The sequence below is a fragment of the Acanthopagrus latus genome, chromosome 21 (genome assembly GCF_904848185.1).
Source record: "Acanthopagrus latus isolate v.2019 chromosome 21, fAcaLat1.1, whole genome shotgun sequence".
In the NCBI taxonomy this organism is placed as follows: Eukaryota; Metazoa; Chordata; class Actinopteri; order Spariformes; family Sparidae; genus Acanthopagrus; species Acanthopagrus latus.
In genome coordinates this window covers 21,516,640-21,535,393 of record NC_051059.1, presented here as the reverse complement: position 1 = coordinate 21,535,393, position 18,754 = coordinate 21,516,640, and the positions used below count along the sequence as shown (strand labels likewise).

Sequence of the window (18,754 nt, the reverse complement as noted above, 5' to 3'; positions counted from 1 at the left end):
GCTGAGGCTCAGGGGGACATAAAATTGAAGATTTCACAGGGTAGGAGAAAATATCTCGGCTGACACGTGGACGCATCTATATTCTGCAAGTGGGTCAGTGCATAAATTCAGAGATTTGATTTTTTTTGGACAAAGGTCAGGCTAACAAAAGGGGCAGGGTGTTCATCCTTCAAAACACTGTATTAATCAGGAATCTTGTGATATGTTCAACTGTCTGATTCAAAGATTAAACATCAACATGTTGAGATATATTTATCCAAAGCTGTTTGATATATGGAGGCTGATAAGTCTGCCTTAAATTCCTGTCAAATGTCAGGAATGTACAGATTGCATCCACACATTACACTTTAAGTGACAGCAAAGGTGTTGATCAAAGCTGCAGTTTCATCTCGATTTCTCGGTAAACAGGAGATGGACAAAACAAACTTTCCCCTTCCCGAAAACACCTCTTCTCTAAGCCTGGCGATAGCAGGATGGGATGCACCGCACTGTCACCTAGTTTCCATGGTAACCTGTTGCTATGGAAACTAGGGCGGTGGAGATTTGGTTTTGTGGAGAGGAGGTGTGGGGGGGAGCGGGAGGTGTGGATAGAAGGGAGAGATGGAGGGGGGAAAAAAAACAGGGGGAAAAAGAAAACATGACGAGGAGGATAAAAAGTAAAGTGAAGGGGACTCAAGTATCCGAGCGTCAACACAACTCATCGCCTCGGTGCACAATTCACTCTGAACTTACATCTCGTGACTGCTTTTTTTTTTTATGCATTAAGTGCAGGATTGGTTTTTTAAGGGAGTTTGGGGGGGCGGCAGGGTTCAAATGTTTGATAATGACCATGATCCCACAAAAAAAGGGAGCAAAATGAGGGAGCTGCCTCATTGACATTCATCTCACACGTCTGTTGGCCGTGTACAGCAAACATTACATAACCGCTGTGGTGGCTGATGGCTGATGGCTGGCACTCCGGCCAAACGCGGAGTCACAGCCTCCCCCAGCGTGTTCTGTCTTTCCTCTCTTTGTGAGCACCAGTTTTAGGAACATTTTGACCCTTCCTCGTATGTTCATGAAGAGAAACGTAGGTGCTAAGGGTCTTCAAGGGGGTTAAAATCAGTCTAGATGTCAGTTAAGGTCGACAAAGATCAATAATAAGTCCTCTTGTGAAAGGAAAAGTTTCTGTGCGCTTGCATGCATGTTCTGATGTGTGAATCAAGTGTCTGCTCGTAGTGTAGAGGTTATATAAATCCAGGATAACAGCCAGTGGTCAGTTAGCACACACATACACACACACACTCAATCACAAATAACCCGAGTAAGAGAGGAAAGTGGCAAACAGCTTAATTTGTTTGTTACTGAGAAAATAACAAGGAGGCAACTCTGCCGGCTGCCGGCAGGTAAATCCGAGCCTAACACACTCATTTACAGATGTCCGCATAAAAAGGCCGTTTCCCAGAAATTACAGACTGAGCAGCCTTTGGACAACATTTGATTTCCCGTAACATCTTCTTGCACACACACGCACACGCACACACGCACGCACGCACGCACGCACGCACACACACACACACACACACACACACACACACACACACACACACACACACACACACACACACACACACACACACACACACACACACACACACACACACACACACACACACACACACACACACACACACACACACACACACACACACACACACACACACACACACACACCACCCCTCCTCCTCCTTCTTGTCTCCATCTAGCTTTCTAATCTTTCCCTGGCTCAAGTTGGACCGCAGCCTGCTGGGTTAGTCTATTCAACTGCTGTCATATAGAGAGCCTTGGAGCGTGTTGTGTACTACAGTCAGCGACAGACAATATGGGCAGCAACTGGCAGGGTGCACCGTAGCACAGATGGACACACGCACACACACACATACACACACACGCGCACACACTGACAGTCAGTCAGAGGCACACTTATTCATGCCGTCTGAGACTTATTCACTCAAAACTGCAGCAGACTCTTCAGTCGGACTTTCTCCAGTTACGTCTGTGACACGTACACAAGCGTGTGGGATATAAACAAAGATGAGAGCGGCGATGTGCAAACAGGAAGCCAGTTATTAACCCTGCACCCCCGAATCACACACACAACTATGTTCACAGCCTACTTTTTGCTCCCGGTTTGATCATGACGCTGTTAAATCATTTATGTTTAGAATGACACAGACACATCTGATGGTAAACAATATAAGTGTTTGACTAATGAACACAACTCCACATGCAGAGTTGGGGTTTGACTGTATTTTAGCAAATCTAAATCCAGCACTGAATCTGAATCCTTTAAAATCATTCAGATCTGTAATCATCTCAGAAAAGCAGAAACACAACTGTTTTTTTTACCGATTCAACTTGCAGCTCCAACCCCAACAATCGGACATTTAAGGAGAAAAAAAAATTCAACACCTCATGTAAATTTATGGGGAACATGTACTGGACTGTTTTTTGTCAAGGGCCAGTGACTTCCTGGTGTCTCCTCTGGTTGCCAGGCAACAGGTCCTGACAAGGAGAAGTCGGGCACATCACCACCAGTGCCTCTTCAGTTTTTGTACGGATTAAGCAAACATGTCCATTAGTGAGCTGCAGAGGTGTTTGTAAGTGTGTTTTTCCACTTGAGCCTCAGCTGTTTCACCCTGTTTCCTGTACGGACGTGAGTGTAGCATCGACCTCCTCAACTCTGCAAGAAAGCGAAGTTTACTTCTCGTACTGGTGAGTCTTTCCTTTGAAGAACTGTGCAGCACATTACAACTACGGTTATCACGTTACTTTAGAAGCCTTTACTTGCTACGTTTGTTGAAAATTCAGTCAGATCATTTCAAATACTTGATAAAGAACTAATACGATTACAAAATTTTGATGAAACATGCATCAGACTACTAACTCTAATTAGTTACAGAGGTTATGATGTATCACTACTGAAGATGTTTGTCTTTTTAATCTGGAAAAGTGACTGTCAGCATCAACTGTGACTGAGAGCCTGCTAGCATCACCTGAATGTTTCCTATATTGCTCATTGATAATATAAAACAAGGTGATAAAAGGGTTGATGAGGGGTTTGTTGGCATTAGAGCAAAGGGAATCTGAGTAATTTTGGCGACCAGATAGAAAATGGATGTATTAGAATCCAACCCTACAGGTAAACAGTAAGATGATACTCTGCACTATATATATTTTTTCAAATCAGATGTTTCCGTCACATCTTATATTTAAGCTGCACATTTCAGCCAGACTGGTGTGCTTGCTTTATCACGGCATCGAGATGGGGAGAACATCTGACGGACGAAACAAAAGCAGAAAAAATGAGACCAACTCTGCTCTATGAAGCGTAGACTCTGCAGAAGACTATGGGTAAAAGGTTTGCAATGACTTCACTCGAGACGATACTGAAGAAAGCAATTCAACTCAATAGTTCTGAAACCCCACTTCTGTCCGATGAAACAACCTACAACAATCCGCTGAAACAGCATCCAAAAGTCTGAGTAATACTGGACATCTCTGACCTTTTTATCTTTTTCTTACATTCTTGTTTCATCTATATTTCTGATGCCATGAGAAGGCAATTTCATTTTGAAGACAAAGGGTTTTTTTTTTTATTAACGGGAGAAGTGAAGTCGTAAATGTCATGTTATTTTCTGGAGGTACAAACGTAAGTCAGCCACCTGTAATGGGAGACAATTAGAACATAAAGTAACTTTAAGAGTCAATGAGGCCTTCGAATACCATGAAGTCGTTTAAACCTGCAACGCTTTAACGCTCAATACCCTGGTACATTTAATGGCAAATACTGTTCCACAACATTTTACACACTAAGATTTATTTAAATGGATATTTTCAGTATGTTATTTTGAGACATCAGGACATTCTTGGACTTAATATCCGAATTTCTTTATCATTTGTGTGTGTGTGTGTGTGCGTGCATGTGCGTGTGTGTGTGAGGTGCACTGTCTGCCAACAGCCTGCTGACAGCCGCTGGCAGCTCTCGTGTTGTGGATGCAGAAGTCACTGTCACAGCATCACGCGTCTGCCATCATGGGTGGTGTCAGTTAAATAAATGTATAATTATCTGGAGGTTGTCAAGAAGCCGTTTAGTGCGAGGCGGCGCTGACTGACACGAAGAGAACAAAAACAAAGACGAGCTCCACGCATCTCTGACGTCTTTTCAGTGTAAAAGAAAAAATGTGAGGACGCACAGCAGAGAGCTCTGTCTGCACATCTGGAGCTGTGGCACCGGAGGGCACATCTGCGTCACGTTTATCGACATCCATGCGTACGTGTGTGTGTGTGTGTGTGTGTGTCTCATGTATGTATATGTACCTATGTACGGGTGCGTCTTTAGCAGTGGCGTCCAGCTGTTCACCAGTGGGATCCATGCACATCTGGTGAGGCGCTTTGGCCTGGAGTTGAGAGGGTTATCTACCATGCAGCTACGATGAAGGGGGGATGGGAGAGAGAGAAGGAAGAGGAGGGGATCAGATTAAAGACAAAGGGGAGGTGGCAGAGGGCTTAAGAAGATGAAAAGATGGATTTAGCTTCATAAAATGAGATGAAAACAAGCAGATATTCAACGAGACACCTGGGGATGAGCTGCGTTTGAGTGAGACGAGGAAAGAAGTCGAAAACCCTTCCCTGTGTTCCTCTGCTTCCTGTGGTCTAACGACTTTCCTTTTATTGCAACAAAGACAAACAAATTTGAAATAATAGTCCTTGAAGCTGTGGTGGCAGGAGCAATTAACACCATGTATACAATTAAGGGTTAAGGTCAGAAAAAAACAAACACCGTTCGGGAGGTTTGTCACATTTCTGCAACACAAAAATCAGTCCACAAATCCTGTCTGACCTCGGTACAGCAAAGGTGAAAAAAACATGACAATGTCTAACACTTGTTGGAGCATGTGGGCAAAAAGCATCAAATATTAAAAAACTGAGGCAGACAGATTGGTGATTATTCAGTCTCATTCCCGGGTTGCCAAATACTGGTGCTTTGGGTTGGCAGGCCTAACTTCGCTTGGATGTTTAGGCTTCACTTTGCAGGATGATGTCACTCAGTTAAATCATGTCAAGAGATCTTTTTTGTGCCACTTAAATCTTCTGTTGTTTGGAAGGATCTGCAGTCTGAGTGTAAAATTTGTAGGACTTTACCAGGCAGGGGGGGGGAAATGCCATCATGTTGCACTTGGATGGAAAGTGTATGATTTGGCTGTTGTGGAGCTTCACCTGCCTTAAGAAAGTCAGGATATCATCAGTTGTCTTCTATCATTTTCTCCTTCATTTCATGAACACAATGTTCTTAAATATATATTTTTAAGAAACCCTCTTCTGAAAAGTCTAAATAAAGTAACCCTAGAATCTTGGAGCAAAATCTGAACCTACATCAACTCCACGACCGCACATCACATAAAGGGTTTGTTACTTAACGTGAACACCCAACAGCCTTGTATAACTAACAATCGGAGTGTGCAGAGCGCCTGCTCCAAGGTCTCTTTCTTTATCAGCCAAAAGGACTCCGCCGCTGACAATTGATGAGTTACATGATCTGTTTGTACCTGCAGGATTCAGGTCTATTTCTGGCGAGAGGGTCGAGCCTCGGGAGTCTAAATCAGCGCCCTGTCCCTGCTTCAGTCGCTCCTCTAAAGTGCCAAATAGCTGTTACCTTAGCTGTCGGCCCCGGTACATTAGCTCAAAAAGAGAGGGGGTCATTTTGGTCACTTGAAATGGAACCAGCGTCACGTTGTGTGGACGTCTGCCAACACAGAAAAAAAAAATCAGTTTCTTATGATTCTCCCATGTGTCCGCTTTGGGACCGGGGTGCGGGAAGATGGAGGATCACAAGGCTCAGCAAATCGACCTGGGCCGGCTTTGGGTGGATGGCGAAAGGTTCAGGCGGAGGAGAGGAGGGAAAAATAGAGTGCAGCGGAGGAGAGAAAGTGACCCAGCTGCAGGCTTGATTGATTTGCTGTGTGGAAGAAGACTGTTTTCACAGTTGGATGAGTCCTATCTGTCCAGGAACACCTTAAACACACAGACACACAGACACACACACATATGCACACACTCTCACACACACTCACACACACACACACACACTTGAATGTTCGGTCTTCCAAACACATGCATGCACACAAACAACAGGTGTTTTGCATAATGCACGATAACACCGCTCTGATTCTCCAGATACGCAAACACACACATAATGTACAGAGTGTTCCGTCAGAGATTAACAGCACTCGCATGAACATAAGCCTGCATGTCTGCTCGAGGTTTTTTTCTTTTAATGTGCATTGCATAAAAGTGATCCACTGTTGGTCATGTGTAATTGGAGACAAACGTGATGATGTTGATGATGATGATGATGATGACGGGTGTCGACTGAAAGGAATTCAACAAGGATCCGGCCTCCTAAAGACTCCTCAACTTGAACGATAACTTTCGCCGTGAGAAAGAGACAGTTACAAATAAACAAAAAGCATTCCCTCCCTCCCTCCCTCCTCTCTGACTTTGAAAGGCCTTAATGAGAGAAAAGTGTCTCTATCGATTCTCCTGGTTTCTTAACATTCTGTGATCGAAGAACAAAAGAGAGAGGAAAGATAAGGACGGAGGCAGAAAAAGGAAAGGGAGAGAGCATTCCATCGAAGAAGCTTCCAGACGCTGCAGCCGACCCGAGGAACAGTGCAGCTGCTATAAATAATGGAAAATAACAGATTCAAAGCTTTACAGTGTGGGCAGTTCGTGTTTAAGGACCTGGCTGTAAAATAGAAATGTAATTTGAAAAGTGTGATTGCACAGACAGTCATTAAAGCGTGTTTACAGTCTGTGTGCAACTGCTAAAGACTTCTTTAGCACAGAAATAATAATGAATTTTAATGCCTCTGCTTACTGTTTTCTTTCCTGCTTCTTTCTGTTTCTGCAGTCAATGAAACAAAAGGCATGAAAACAACAAAATATGTTTATGGATGGAAAATAAAAATATGAAGTCTAATAGCAGTAGTTTGTGAAAAACTGCTTTCATATTGACCTCAGTGAGAAAATTGACACCAGACTCACGCCTGTCCGTGAATATGAAGTCCAGCGCTTGTTAGCTTAGCTTAGCACAGAGACTGGAAACACGAGCAAACAGGTCACCTGTAGTACCAGTAACAGGTTTTTAGGACAATTCATCTCTGTTTCTCCCCTCCTGACAATCAGTTTAAAGCCTCCTGAACTGCTAGCAGACTCATCAAAGCCTGACTCGGTAATTTAAAATGTGTGATATTCAGGGGTTCAAAACAAAATGAGCTACAGGCAGCGGAGAGGAAGAGGTAGACCACAAGTTGGGGGCGAACTCCTGCACACTGTCTAACTTGCTAAAACGCACTTTTTTTGAGATTTGTGCCTGTTAAGATTCGTCAGGTAAGTCCGAAACAATGCCAACAACTTTATTTTAGCAAGTTAGATAGTGTTCAGTTAAATTCTGGACGATTACGTCAGTACCCTTCAAGTGACACAGCAAATTGTCTATGAGACAGATACAAGGAGACGGTGTCTCTGACAGTGCTGCCAAGCATCGGTAAACATTCCAGCCCTTGAGGCGAACGTAAGCTGGCACACTACTGTTGACTTTCAGGCTATGATACATTACGAATTTTCTGCACTGCCAGCTGTGCTATTATTAGACCGACATCTGGATGTGGTAAGATCAGCAGATCGCTGGTTTTGTGCCTCGAAGATTGTCATTAACATTTTTTCAAATCTTCTTTAAAAAAAATGCCAAACAGTGTTCACCACGAAGAAAGATTGTAGAGAATAGAGATCACAGAGGGATTCAACAATAAACAATAAAAGATAATAATAGACAGTCAGTTTGCTTTCTTAAATCTGTCCCGAGAAAACCATCTTCCCAAGCAAATCAATACTTGGGAATTGTTTCAGCTCAGTTCTTCCCCCATGAGTAATCCCTCTTCTCAAATAAATCAATGGAGGATCTCTGCAATATCAATTACGATCTATTTTCAAAATGTTGACATTCCCAGTTGACAGATATTAAAACTGACAGTCAAAATCTCACCTGCAGTTCTTGCTGATGAATAGATAACCACATCTCCTGACCATTCACTCATCCAGACTCTTTATCCTTCTACCTTTATTTTGTCTCTCACTGCAAAACCATTACTAACGGCAATTTGTGGCACTGCGCCAGTCTCCATTTTGTTCATATTTGCCCCCCTTGAGGTCATGCGACATCAGGTGGTGCACTGCTTTCTGTTGTACAATAGTCTCAATAACAGCTCGTAGTGCGTGGCGCTCAATTAGTCGAAAAATCTTGTAGCGAGCGCTCGTCTGCGATTAGAGAGAGAGAACATCTGTGTGTGTGTGATGCAACCCAATGTCAAAATCAGCTAAGATTTTAAAACCTGTGTAGTCTGAGGCAGGCTTACGGCTCACTAATTAACACGTTTTTTTTTTTGTTCCGATGTGTTGACAGCCGTGTGTTTGTAGCAGAGGAACTGGAAAAAAAAAAAAAAAAAAAAAGATAGCTGATGGATAAAATAGCTGAAACACCCAAGTTGCAGTAAAGTCTTGTGTCAACATCCAGTTTGAAATCAGTTTGAAAGAACGCAGTGTTAAGGTGTGATGGGCTCGGGATTACAAAAAAACAAACATCCTCACACACACACACACACACTCCTGGGAGATTTGTTTAGTCTAGTAACCCTCTTGAAGGTGTGTACTCCACTGCACTTCACTGTGGCCTACATTGATTTTCCACACATCCACTCTAAATATGGATTCCCCCCCTTCGTCTTTTTCTCCTGAGCAGGTTGTGCTTGTCTCATTCTTCCCCGACAATAGCCAAACAGCACAGAGTGAAAAGAACTATAACACACCTTCACAATCATTTATTTCCTTGAGTGTGTGTGTTTTTGTGACCGAGCTACACTTCCTCTCTCCCTCATTATCCTCCCTCCTGTCCCCTTGTCTCTGGTCTTCCTCATCCCTCTCTCCTATATTCTCAATTTCCAATTAATCATCTTCCTCCTTTAGGCATCCGTTGTTTCCATAGGAACAGTGCTCTGTAGTCGATGCCAGTCGCCTAGGCAACGGCTAGCTGGGCAGGAGTGTGTGTGTGTGTGTGTGTGTGTGTGTGCGTGCGCGTGTGCACTCATCACATGTTTACTTGATTTGGGCTTGCCCCCCTTTGCAGAGCTGCAGGTGTCTTGTCTTTTGCCTTTTTATGACTTTCTGTTAAAGTTTTCTTTACCACGTGTGTGTGTGAAATATATTTAATTCCACATCATTGGGAAATAACTTTTATTATTTAATTTAAAATATATTTGACCAGCCTGAACAGCCATTTTCTTCACTTTACCTGTTCAGTTTGTATCATGTTGCTGATGTCTAAATCTCCTCCCTCGCTTTTCTCTTCCAACTTCATCCCTGAGTAATGTGCACATACGAACCGTCATATTCTAAATCTCTCCCTCTCTCTGCTTATTGCTCTCTCTCTCTCTCAGACACACACAGCTACAAAGGGGCAGTCCCTGTAGATTATAATCTCTGTCCTGGACACAGATTATATAGTACATAGCCTCACATTTTTCCGACAGTCATACTGCAATCAGGTGCACAGATGACATGGCAGAGCACTAGAGGATTGAGACAACCACTAAGTGTGTGTGTGTGTGTTTGTGTGTGTATGGATGCGTGCATTAAGGCATGTATTCAGTGACTCATGTTTAACTTGCATCTGCCATCCATGTCAGCACATTAAAGAACAACACATATCCGTGTGGACAGTTTTGCAAACTTGAAATGGTTTCTGTCAGTGTGTGGGTGTGTTTGTGTGTGTGTGTTTGTGTGTGTGAAGGGGAGGGAGGGAGTGTGTGTGTGTTTGTGTGTGTAAAAGCGAACAGAGGGATTGCGTCTGGCTCCGGGGGCTTCCCTATTCACAGCTGGGACAAACCTTAATGCTGGATTAGCAGAAGTGTCCACAGATAGAGTGAGCGCGAGGTGAACAGTGCGGAGAGGAATTGGGTTGAAACGGGGACAAAAGACAAGAGGGAATATGTGAGAAATGTGCAGAAAGGGAAGGAGGTAAAATGAGGAAATTGTGCATCTGTGCTTGTTTCTTGAATCCATTTTTCCTCATTAGCAAAAGGAAAAAAAAAATCCCATATGCAAATAACCTTCACTTCATGTAGCATCAAATAAATATGTTAAACAGTGCGTGTATGTGTTGTTTTTGTGTTGGGATTGGTGTATTTGTGTGTGTGGGGGAGGCCATCTGCCAATGTGAGTGCCGACTGTATGTATGGCTGAGCACGTGCAGAGACTCATGCCTGACCGGTGTGAAAATCTCCGGAGAGCTCGGAGGGCTTCGGCTCAGCCGTCCGTCCCCTGACACACACTCGCTCGCTCACTCACACACACTTCACGAGAAAAAAAAACACATGTATGTATAACTCGTATAGATGCAGCTGCGTGTGTGTGCACCCACACAGCAGCGTATGGACTGACAAGCGCTGCACATAAATTAATTAAAAATAAATAAATAAATAAAAAAAGATGCACAGCAAGCATACACAAATAGACTCACACACTCCCGTCTTTGATCCCATCCTCACATCTCTACACATGCGCAACCGGGATCGCAATCACCCACGCTTCCTCTCCCTCACGTGTGCTCCACTGCTCTACTTTCCCACTGCTGCAGCCGAGGAGAAGAGGGTTCATCGGGCCAGCCCCCTCACTCACTCAAGCACACACATACACGCACACACACACACGCGCACGCACACACACACACACACACACACACACACACACACCAACCACAAAGGTATGTGTACAGAATGTAGGAATATACATAAAAAGCATACATAGATGGCAATAATGCAAAGCAGCATCTGCAAAGTCAACAATGCAGACACACACATGTGCGTGTGCAGGAACGCGCATCTACAAATCTGCAGTTTGGGATACGCACACACAAATTAAACAGCACCTATGCATATATAGATATATAGATATGTATATATAAAAGCCTCAGTTGCTTTCAGCATTAATCTGGTTTAAAGTGTAATGACTCATCGACTCCATCAGTGCGGCTGCTAGGACAGCTTCTTCCTTCGCAGACCTACGGAGACCTCCAAATTAATTTCTACTCACTATGACAGAAGTTTTCTCACAGAGAGAAACTACATGCTAATGTTTCAGGCGAGTTGCCATCTTCAGAGCTCCCTCTAGATAGTCAACAGATGCTTCATTTAACTTTGGTTCAGCAGCACTATGTAAGATACACTGGGAATGTGCATCCACTCAAAGATTAACCATTGCTGTTGGGGTTAAACATAAAGGGACCCAATTGTAAGACACACATGCAGGCAGGTAACTGGACAACAAGCAATCTTTAATAAAGAAAGCTCCAAAAAATCCTGAATTCAAAACACAAGAAGTACAAAAAACTGCAAGGAGGGGATACAGAAAGAGACAGGAACAGGAGACGCTTGACAGATCAGACAACATGATGACCAACAAATTTAACGTATCATCAACAACATGTAAAGAGGGAAAAAGGCGAGGAAAGGACAAAGGGAGGAAGTCAAAAGCAAAACATGACGCATTAGGGCAGAACTTCAAAATAAAACAGGAAATAACTACGGCACAATCTTAAACCATAATAATTACTGGAAAGGTCTCCCTATGACACGGGAAAATCCCTCAACACCCTCGTTTGTCATTAGCAGTTGTTTATGATGTTTATATAAACAGACATGACTCAACATTTCAAGATAACGTCTTCAGCTGTGGTGATTTCTCTTCCACGCTATCAAACAAGAACACTGCTTCATTACTTGACCAGTAGCAGTGCTACGTGATGTCCATCTTGTTAAAACCTCCTTCCTTGTCAACAAGTTCACCTTAAATCCTCAAGAATTAAAGTCCTTATGAAATTCCAGTGTCATTGGGTTCATGTCTATTTGTTTTCCACTTGTGCATATTTTTTATTTTGTGGCTCAAACACTGCCTGCCTTCACTGTGATGGCTGAGGTATTAAAACAGCTAATTGTGCCTTCAAAAATGCACTTTCAGGGCTTCTTTTGTGTGAAAAAGAGAGGCCACAAAGTAAAGTAGTATTGTTCTGATATTCAAAATGTGTCACATATAACACCTTTTGTGTTACTGAGGCGAATCAGTGACAACGCAAAGTTTCATACATAAAGTGTGGAACTAAATAAACACAATGATGTAACACACACACGCTAAATTGTAAATTTGGCTGAGACTCAAAACCCCTCTGTGGTAAAAAAGTGTCAGAATTTAAGCTGAAACCTACAAATTGCTCTTCATTTTCCAGCAGAGTGAGACACCACGGGGAGAGTGTGAAAGGCGAGAGACGGGAGAGAGACAATAAAGTGGATTGGTGTAATCCAGTTTATCCTGGTGGCACAAAAGGTTCAAACAGCAATGAAAACATGCCGACATCAAGACACACACACACACAGACTCAATTTGAGCTCTAAAAGAATACGTTTCACAAACTCAAGGAAATGAGAATAAAGCTTCTGGGTGTGTGTGTGACTGCCACGCCATCTACATGTGTGTAATGAGATGAATGTTCCCCCGGGGCCGTCTTCCCGGCAGGCGTCCAAGCTTCCCGGTAATGGAGCAAGGGGAGAACTCTCCACAGCAGGAGCCAGGGACAACCAATCAATGCCAATGAATGTCTCAGGGTGATGTCATGACGTGGGCCGCTCCACCGTGACGGGTTGGCGGGTTCACAGTCATGTGTTTTCCGATACATTAGCCCTGCAGAGGTGGGGATTCACCCTCAGCTCCTCTTAGACTTAGACATTTCTGCATTAAACACGTCTAAAAACGAGTCGACCTTTGTCATATCCTGTTAAGTTGTGCAACTGCATTATCCAAACCATGAGTGAGGAAGACAGTCAGCTGACATCACAAAATGTAACATGAATTAAACATGAAAACATCTCAACTGTGAGCATCTCGGCCTCAGTCACGTCAGTAGATTTTCATAAACAATGGTGGCTGTTTACCATTAAAGACAACAACCTCTCATGATCCCGTGCAACTCACATCTTTTGTTTTGATTGGGAGACTCGTGGTGACAGGACTAGAAAGTAAAAAGAGCTGACAGAAGAGAAGTGATAGGACCGGACACCTTTTCTGTGACAGGATGTAAGTGATGCTCCAGCGGCGTCCTTGTCAGACCGCTGTTAGAGCCTTGAAGCTCTTGTTCGATGTGAGTCGGGCCGGATGAAGTCATTGTTGGCCACGTCATCAACTCGTCATCTATCAACACCACCCTGCACAAAGTTTTCAAAATGTAGCACAAGAACAGGGCTGCAGAATGACGAGTCCGTTAATCAATTAGTTGATGGAAAGAACATGAATTGACTAATATTTTGATAAATGATTAATCGTTTCAGTAGTTTTTATTCAAGCAAAATTCATCAAACAGTTGCTAAAATGTAAGGATTTGCTGCTTTTCTTTGCCAAATTATGATTAAGGTTAACTGAAAATGAAAATATTTGTTAGCTGCTGCCCAAAATGTTTTTTTTAAGCTGAGCATTATGTATCTTTCCTCATGTTTTGATTGGTTGGTAATTGAATGACAATAACAGTGACACGGTGGTATCGTCCTAAATATCTTTCTAACTATTTACATAAAATGTTTAAGGTGAATAGCCAAGTCTAGTAGATGCGAGGTAGGCTATTTCTAGCATTAGCTAACCCTTTTAGCACTTTTAAGTTTTTAGCACTTTGACAGTCTGAGTGCTATCCATGGTCCTGACAGCTCTGACCTCTACTTTACCAATGTTATAGTCTAAGTGACGAATTGTAAAGTCAAGTCCAGCACTTTAGCTCAAACCCTCAGATCATCCACATAACAGCCTCCAAAACACAAACAAAAAGCTGCTTTTAGTTTCAGACATGAAATTTACATTTCTGAGAAAAGTTTGGGCGACACAGAACTCTCTTCTCTTTTTAATGAAGTTTAAAATCGTCTGTGTTAAAGCATCTGTTGCACATAGCAATGACTTGGCTTCTCTCGCTAAAGGACTGAAACTATGCACTCATATCAAACTTGTAAACTTGGCTAAAATTTCAGACCTTGCATTATCAACAATCTCCACTTCAGTGCCCTTGAGAATGGGAAAAAAAAATGCTGTTCTTAAGCTGACGCTGCACTTTGCATCAAAGAAGCGTCACGTCAAACCGAAGATTTAAAACAGGGGCTGAAAAACACTAAAGACCAGCTCGTCCCTCTCTAAAGGAGCCCAAGGACGAGTCTTTACCTCTTTAAACAGGACTAAAGGTTAGCAATTAAAAGTGTTAGTCTGAGATGATATCCAACGAAGGAGTCTCCATAGCAACAGTAAGAGTGATTCACAGAGCATGTCAGGCTGTGAAATAAATTTCACACCTCAGCGCACAACGGCCTCGACTGTGAGATTTACTGTGTGTGTGTTTGTGTGTGTGTGTGCGTGCGTGTAGCAGCAAAAATAAATCTGTATTTGTTGCTACACCTATCGTACCATGATACAGTGTGTGTGTGTCCTGATTTCTGCTGCATTTGATCTGTTTGTTCTCTGCAGGGTTTTTTTTTTTTTTTTTTGCCGTAGTGCCTCGTTATCTGATTCTGATTCTGACATGCCGAAACAAGCATTTCTTTTGCATCGGTTTGCTAATTGTCTCCGGAATATTTCTTTTCGTTTTTTTTTTTTTTTTTTACCTCGACGTGTTCGCCCTTTGTTTGAGGAAACACTCTCAAAGCAGATTTTAGATTAAAGTGCGCTCCCTCCCTTCTTCCTCGCTCTCTCCTTTGCTACCTTCCTCCCATCGGTCTCACACTGGCGCACTGCTCATTAGCTTCCTGTCAGTCTTGGTTTCTGTCTCCAGCTCCTTTTATATTCCTCCCCTTCTTTTTACCCTTTCCCCCTCTTCTCTTCTCTCCTCTTTCTCCCTCCTTAGTCGAGTCCAGTAGAAGATTCTTCAGGGATCTCCTCCCTTTTCACCACATCTCTTGCTTCATCAGGACTGTTTCTTTCTTTCTTTCTTTCTTTCCTTCTCGCCGTTTCACTTCTCTCTCCATCTGTCCCTTTTTGTAAGGATGTTTTTTTTTGTGTGAGAAATTAAAGAAGGCTATGAACCCACCACCCACATACACACACAAAGTGGAATCGTGACTGCTGTACCCAAACAAGCCACAGTGAGAGAGCAGAAATACACCAGCGCAGACGAATGTTGACTTCTCTGATTACACACAAACACACACACACACACTGGTATTTGCACACATATAGATGCACACTGCAAAGACGGCACGAACACAATCACACATTCCCGTTTCTCCACGCAGCCCCGAGCGGAGAGCAGGTGAGAAAAAAACAAAAGTGGAAATAAGGGGGGGGGGAAACGGAGCGAGAGGCAGAAGTGAGAAGAAGAGATGGTGCGAAGGGAAGCAGGTGACGACGAGCGCGAAACATCTCGACTCTCAGTCAGGGCCGCTTCGTGAGTTCAGCCTCACTTCTTCTGAGGGGAATTCAAATCCTCCCATCTGTCACCCAAACACACTCGCTGATCCTTCCTTTAATACTTCCTTCTGCTAGAGGAAAACACCCAGGACACTGCCTGCTTTCAGATGCATGCATGTGTGTGTGTGTGTTTGCTGGTACTGTCAGACGCTGTCCTTTAAAACTTGGCCGATACACAGCGCTGTACATGCCGTTGTTTACTTGTTGGGTAAACTTGTCCTTGGTTAAGCTCGTGGAGTTTGAGTCCGAGTTGATTTGAGGAGAACAAAAAATCCTTTAAATACTTGAGTCTGACAACATTTGCAGGCATCATCTTCTCTCAGGGATGAACAAAGCAGGACATGCACGCAATACATCCTGCAATCCTGTCTCTTTTGTGTAGGCTTGGGTTGGATACTATAGAGGTACTGACGGAGTTACAGTAGTACTGCTACAGAGTACCAATTCATATTAAATCAATCACTACAAAATGTCAGAACCAGAGAGCATCCAGAGAGTAACGTTACAGAGTAATAAGTCACAGTGAGCCAGGGCAACACTCACTGCAATACTTAATGTAATGCAAAATACAAAGATGACCAGAACATCCAACCTGGTCAAACATCATGCTGCTTGCGACCAACATGCTGCTTAGTACAATAAAACAGCATGTGAGGTTTTTTTAGCGTATGAAAGTATGAAACCAATGGGATGCATTACAGTATGCTATCCTGTAGTTACAATAACAGCAACAGTATTTATACAAATTTGTTTTGCATTTCTTGAGAGACCGTTTAAAAAATACTGGACACTGCAATTTTTAAAATTTGTATTTTTAACTCAAGGGAACTAGGACAAAACCTACTGACCCAACTAAACATGAGGGCAGACAAACATATTCTAAGCATTTCTATCATCATTAAAAACTCTTTCGTTTATTTCTGCCTCACGACCATCAACTGTCCATCAGAGTGAAACCAGCAGCTGGAATATATATTTGGGCCACTCACGTGCTCTTTCTTGTTGTTGTTAAAATTGTAGTAACTCTTTTTCAATTTTGTTTATTGGCAGTTTTTTCAGGACTAATTCAACACCACTAAATGAGTCTGAGTCGTCAGCACCAACACTGGGCTTGCAGCCTACTACACTGTTGAATATTCAGCTGAACAGCTTCATAATATTTTCATTTATGTATGATTTAAAACATTTCCATCAGCATTGGCTGCACTTAGTCCCCTCTACCTGCTTCCATTAAAATGATTCACACAATGTGACCTTTTCCACTGTTGCTGTTACTGTAATTATATATTCAGCCTGTGTTTTGAGGCTAAACTGAACCTGCAATTACAAACTAAACTTTGCATTCTCACCCGTTCAGCTGCGCTACAAATGCCGCGGCGAGCACATCATGAGTAATTTTTCCCCCATTCAGAGCTCGGCATTCACCTACTTCAGTTGATTGCAGTTTTCTCTTGTCTTAGTGTGTCAAGGTCAAGCATGGCTAATGGCCAAAACATTGTCATTGTCACATTGACACAGTGGTGGTTAGCGGCGCAGCCAGCAGCTGAAGGGCACTCGACGTCACGCAAGTCAACTGATGGACTGAGGAGATGGAGTGGGAAAGTAAAGTGCCACTATTACCGATTTCCACTGCCGGAGAGAAATCATTTAGGGATCAACGCTGAGTGTGGCGGAGCATTCAAATCATCATACAGTAGGCGTGTAAAGACTCTTATGGCTGCTACTGAGGACAGATCAGTAAAACTGGACCGATCTAGTTTGTAGTATGTAGTATGTTTATCACAGTCGTGTCATTCAGATAAAACTCTGATCTGATCTCTATTCAGGAAATATTTAACAGTTTCTTAACGGTACCTCTGTGAGCGCCTTGTGAATGAAACAGGTGGTCTTAGGAGACAACCTCCATGGATCCTTCTCGTCCACCATGAGGGCGTCCAGCGTGGCCTTCTCTAGAACGACATCGAAGGACGCATCGGGGAAGGAGAGCTGGCGGACGTCCATCTCGTGCCAGGTCATACCGGGACAGTCGCTGTGCCTGGCACTCATAGTACTGATGCACACTGAGGAGTAGTCTATGTTGGTAATGGAGCGGAAGCCAGCGATGTACATGTCGCCACTCAAACTGCTGTTTCCACAACCTGAGAGAGGAAAACGGAGAGAGGAGGAAAACTGAAAACTGTTTAAAATAAAAATGTAACAGCTGGAACATTCACTCCTTTTGCAGTAGAAAACTTAGACTCTTGTCTTCCACCTCATTCCCTTGTATGAGCATGATGACGTTGTGACTCCATGTGATGTACGTTGCAAAAACTGACTTCTGGACTAACAGGGCCCCCGCATTATCAAACTCTTTACCTAGTGATCTCAGACACATCAAGTCCCTTGTCATTTTTAAATCTCTTCTTAAAGCCTTCCTTTTTGACCAGGCTGTTGGTAAGGTTGAACATATGTTTTGTTACCTGTGTTCATTCGTTGGTTGGTCGGTTGGTTTGTCAGCAGGATTACACAAAAAAATATTGAACAGATTTTCATGAAACTCAGATGGAGAATGGGTCTTGCGGTCGTGCAGATTTGCTTTAAGGGATATATCCAGTAATTTTTTCCTCACTTGTAACTGCGAGATGTTTTACTACATTTATGTTGATTTCTCAGGGACTAACAGATGGATCCAGAGTAAAAATAAGGGGACTGTTGGGCCTTGGCAGAGGTATGCACTCTACTCGTGCCTTTCTAGTGGATATTGTTTTTATTTATCTATTCCTCATTTTGCCTTATCCAGTAAAGCGCTTTGCAACTTTGTGCTACATGAATAAAAATGATTGTTATCATCATTATCATGTCAACAAAGATGGCTGCTGTCACTGCTGCGACCTCTCCTCTGACTGATGAGCAGGCAGAGATGGAGAACTCCCACCGCAGAGCGCCGTGTGCTGCCCGTATCAAAGCGTGTTCAGGAGGAGAAGACCTCGCGCTGAACAAACGCCGTCACAAGCGACAAGGTTTCAACTTGTAGCTCGTCAGCGGGTGACGGATGGATGAAAGCCAGCGAGGGAGATAACAGAGGACAGAAGAAAGAAAAAGTTAAGATAGACTCTCATGTGGCAACATGAGATGAAAATAATCCACTGAATGCAGCATCTCACCTTTAGGATCAGATGACTCACGGATCGTG

The 18,754-nt window shown here is 43.1% G+C and overlaps 1 protein-coding gene across 4 annotated transcripts in view; it reads right to left on the bottom strand.

Annotated features, from left to right (window-relative positions):
* The window catches only part of ece2a (endothelin converting enzyme 2a), a 70,829-nt gene that overhangs the window by 17,945 nt on the left and 34,130 nt on the right, over positions 1-18,754 (bottom strand). For all 4 annotated transcript variants that reach the window (XM_037084861.1, XM_037084863.1, XM_037084862.1 and 1 more), the window contains exon 3: positions 17,437-17,720. In XM_037084861.1, coding sequence (XP_036940756.1) covers positions 17,437-17,720 — 284 coding nt within the window. The remainder of the gene's footprint in view (positions 1-17,436; positions 17,721-18,754) is intronic.